Consider the following 4,239-nt stretch of genomic DNA (forward strand, 5'->3'; position numbering starts at 1 on the left):
AAATAAATTTAATTAGAATTTTTGCCCATTAAATTTTAGAGTAATTTGCGGCAAAAATACTTAAGTTTTCTCCCGAGTAGCAGATAAATACCTAAGTCGTATTTTTGGCGGTAAAAATACCTTCTGTCACACTTCTGGAACTTCCGTAGGTACCTCTCCGTTATGTGCCAAGTTAGTATCCACGTGTCACTCATTCATTGGTCCATGTCATTAACTTTTTTATTTTTTATTTAAAAAATCTAAAAATTCATTTAAAATCTAATAAAATAATAATAAAAAAATATCTAGAAATTCATATTTTAACTAATTAAAATTAAAAATCATTAATTGTATTTTTAAATTTCTAATTAACCCCTAATTAAACATATTAGATTAACAATGTCTATGAACAATGAACTGATTAAACATAAACCTACAATTAATAAAATCCCACAAAAATATGGGTATGAACAATGAACAAGAACATAGAACAAACCCATCAAAAAAATATGAATAACACATATTAAAATTCATATTCATCTTCAAACTCTAACAATCACATACATAATTAATACTTTATTTGTAGTTTTTCAAAAATCTCAAAAAATGATATACTTTCCCAGAAATCTCTCTCTCTCTCTCTCTCTCTCTCTCTCTCTCTCTCTCTCTCTCTCTCTCTCTCTCTCTCTCTCTCTCTCTCTCTCTCTCTCTCTCTCTATCTCTCTCTCTCTCTTATCTGAATCTAAAGAACCCCAAAACAAGGCAGCAACAACAACAAAAACTTTCCAAAACCAGAAGAGAACCCAGAAAAAAAACTAGGACACACAAATCCAGAAATCTCAAAAAATAATTTTTTTACTTCTTCTTTTTCCTGCATTTTTCCAACAGCCAAACATATTTACAAGATGAAAATAAATTGGGAGGAGAGATTTCTACTGGCCTCGATTTGCTTTCATCAGATCTCGTCCTCCGTCGTCGGTGCTCCGCCGATCTCTTGAAGTCCTCCATCTTCTTCAACCCTTCGACAGTGGCCAAACCTTGATCCCAACTCTTTTAAGTCTGTCGTTTATGGCTAGAACATGTCATCTTCCTCACTGGATCAAATCTAAGGCCTCCTTCATCTTTCCCTTTCTTTCTTTTACTCGATCTCTCTCTCCTCTCAATCTCAGATCTGTTTCAATCTCTTACCCTCTCTCTCCTCTCAATCTCATATTTGTTTTGATCTCTCTCTGCATTTTCTCGATCTCCCTCTCTCTCTCCTCTCAATCTCAATCGTTCTTGGTTTGGTCACACTCTCTCTCTTTTCTCGATCTCTCTCTCCTCTCAATCTCTCAATCGTATTCTTTTTATTTTTTAAAAAAACCAATCCTATATTCAATCGTATTCTTTTTAGTTTTTTTAAAAAATTTAATTTAATAAAAATACTTAAGTTTTATGTGTATTTTAATTTTGTAATTTTTTTAATTTAAAAAATAAGTTCTTTTTTTTTATTTTTTTAAAACATTTTAAATATATATTTTTTATTTTTAAATGATTTTTAAATAAGTTTTAATAAATTTTAAAATGAAAAATAAAAATTAATGATGTGGACTAATAAAAGGATGACACGTGGACACTTACCTAGAAGAAAACGGAGAGGTACCTACGGAAGTTCCAGAAGTGTGACGGAAGGTATTTTTACCGCAAAAAACATGACTTAAGTATTTATCAGCTACTCGGAATAAAACTTAAGTATTTTTGCCGCAAATTACTCTAAATTTTATAACCTAAATTATTGAGATGGTTAGATTTAAGATTTTTTTTTTTTTTTAATTGTAGTAAAAAAATCTAACATGAATAAAAGTTCAGTGGCTATAATTTAATACGTGTTAAAATTCGAGGTACATGATTTAGTAGATATTCAAGTTTGAGAAGCATGGTTTAATACATAAACAATTACTGAAATAGTAAAATTGAATGAAATTAGACAAAATTCTTTAAATCCAACAATGGAACATTTTTAACAACTTTAAAAGTTCTTTAAAAGTTTAGACGCATAGGAGACAAAAATTCTGCCATCTCGAGAATTATTTTTGCTATTTTTGAAGATGGAGGACTAATCCACTTTTTAGGAACATGATCAATGACTGCCATAGTATATTTCCTTTTCCATTGCAAATTAGCTTTCATGGGTAATAAACTTGCATAATCTGAAATGGACAATAATATTATCCCATAAACTGCATACATTTGGGATCAATTTTACGGTTCAGTTGAATTGGTGTCACGGTCACTGACCCAACCCAAAAAGCTTTGTCAATTCAAATGTACATACTATAACGAAAAACAAAGTCTTTTCTTTTCCTACTCAAAACAAAAGAGCCGAACTTGAACACTTTGAACAGATTTTTGTTTCAGCAAAAGTTCAAAAGAGAAAAGGTTAAACGTTTTTAATAACAAAAAAAAATTGGAGAAAGTGAAGAGTTCAAATCTGAGACACTTAAAAGAGTACCATTTTCAGCTATATCTGCCTAGCAGCAGCATCAGCGACGATAGGCAAGTAAGGGGTCCGACCCAAAACACAAGAAGCCAAACTATAAACGAAGCAAAGAACACTGAACACGAACAACGCAGTGTAAACCCAAACCATAATCCTGAACCCTAACCCGCTCCGACCCGGGCTCAGAATCCGCTGGAGCAGCAAGGGCAGCACCAGGAGAACGTCAAGAGTCACGGCCTGCATCGAATTGAACCTGACGTAATGGGTGAAGCTAGGGTTTCTGACGACGCCGAGGTAGAGAGCGAAGAAGGCCACGAAGCTTGCGTAAGGGATGGACCTGTAAAGACCGATGATTGGAAGGAGAGGGTCGAAGAGGTAACCCAATTTAGGGTACTGCATGAAGAGGTGGCGACCGTACTGGAGGGAATTGAAGAAAGGGAGAGTGTAAGCCACCGCCGACACCAATCGATCGGTGGCTGGGGTGACGGTGCCTTTGTTGTACGACATGCGGGTGACGGTGGTGGATTTGAATTTGGGCCATTTGTGTTGTTGAGATTTGAGGTTGGGGAGATTTGGTGTGGTCAGTGGGTGAGGTAGGGAAGGGAAGCGAGTTCTGAGGTTAGGGATGGTGAGAGACTGAGAGAAATGGACTAAAGGAATGGAGGCCATTTTTGTTTTTGAGGTACAAAAGAGGTCACTCTTATGAAAACTAACTAGGTAAGTAAATCAGATTTTGGTGTTGGATTTTGTCGTCGTTTTTTTTGGCCGAACTGAAGTATGTTGATTATTGTTTTTTTTTTTTTTTTTTTTTTTTTTTTTTTTTTTTGGTTTTAAAAAAGTATGTGGATTTTGTTGTCGTTTTTAAACAAAATAAATTGTATAATTTTATTTATTTTTTTTTTAAAAAAAAATTACTTGAATCACGATAGAAACCTTGAAAAGGTTTTTTTTTTTTTTTTTTTTTTTTTTTTTTTTTAAATAAAAGCGTGCATATACAAAATCAATAGACTACATATTATAGGAAAAATTTGTCGAAATAGAAAAAAATATGATACAACCAAACTGTTGGTGGACAAATGTCCATTTTACCACGTTATAGGCTATAAAATTACATTTTTTACTAATACTGAAAAGAATACAACTAACAAACAAAGGAGATAGTCTATTACAAAAAGAGACATAGTTCTCAAGCTCTCAATGAGTCTCCTTCCCATTAAGCGTGTTGATAACTACCCTAGAGTCCCTCTCCATCAGAATAAACTTGCATCCAATATCCTTAGCTACATCCAACGCCAAGCAGCAGGCAGCCACTTCCCCACACAAAGCATCAAAAAACTCTAAAAAGGTTGTCTGGACTCGCACTACCATACCAAGATGGTTTCTTACTACCACTACGATACACATGCTTTTCAACCCCACTTTAACATCACAGTTCAGTTTGAGCCACTCTTGAGTAGGGGATTGCCAGACATCCAAAGACCTCAGAGCAAGAGAAAGAAAAAGAGAAGCATGATAATCTGCATAAGAGATACTGTTTCACGAGATTTTCGAAAACCGAATAAAAATATTAAGAACTTGTTATACCCAAAATTCGACTGGAACTTCTGAGGATGACAAGCGTCTGTAAATGTTGGAAGCAATTGATATTATTAATTGATAAAGAGCCTTTATATAAGCATGTACATTTACAAAAAGGAATACTGATATATACTACAATCAAGGAAAAGATTGACTAGGTTATTTACAAACTAATAACAATAAAAGAGAGAGAACAGATGAAT

At 33.8% G+C, this 4,239-nt stretch overlaps 1 protein-coding gene across 1 annotated transcript; it reads right to left on the reverse strand.

The window, feature by feature from the left end:
- Nucleotides 1–2,142: 2,142 nt before the first annotated feature.
- Nucleotides 2,143–3,343, reverse strand: LOC115719094 (protein TIC 20-II, chloroplastic). The gene has a single exon (XM_030648008.2). The coding sequence runs from the start codon at nucleotides 3,125–3,127 to the stop codon at nucleotides 2,480–2,482; it is 648 nt and encodes a 215-aa protein (XP_030503868.2). The 5' UTR covers nucleotides 3,128–3,343; the 3' UTR covers nucleotides 2,143–2,479.
- Between the last annotated feature and the right edge of the window lie 896 nt (nucleotides 3,344–4,239).

This window comes from Cannabis sativa, chromosome 2 (genome assembly GCF_029168945.1).
Source record: "Cannabis sativa cultivar Pink pepper isolate KNU-18-1 chromosome 2, ASM2916894v1, whole genome shotgun sequence".
Taxonomy (NCBI): Eukaryota; Viridiplantae; Streptophyta; class Magnoliopsida; order Rosales; family Cannabaceae; genus Cannabis; species Cannabis sativa.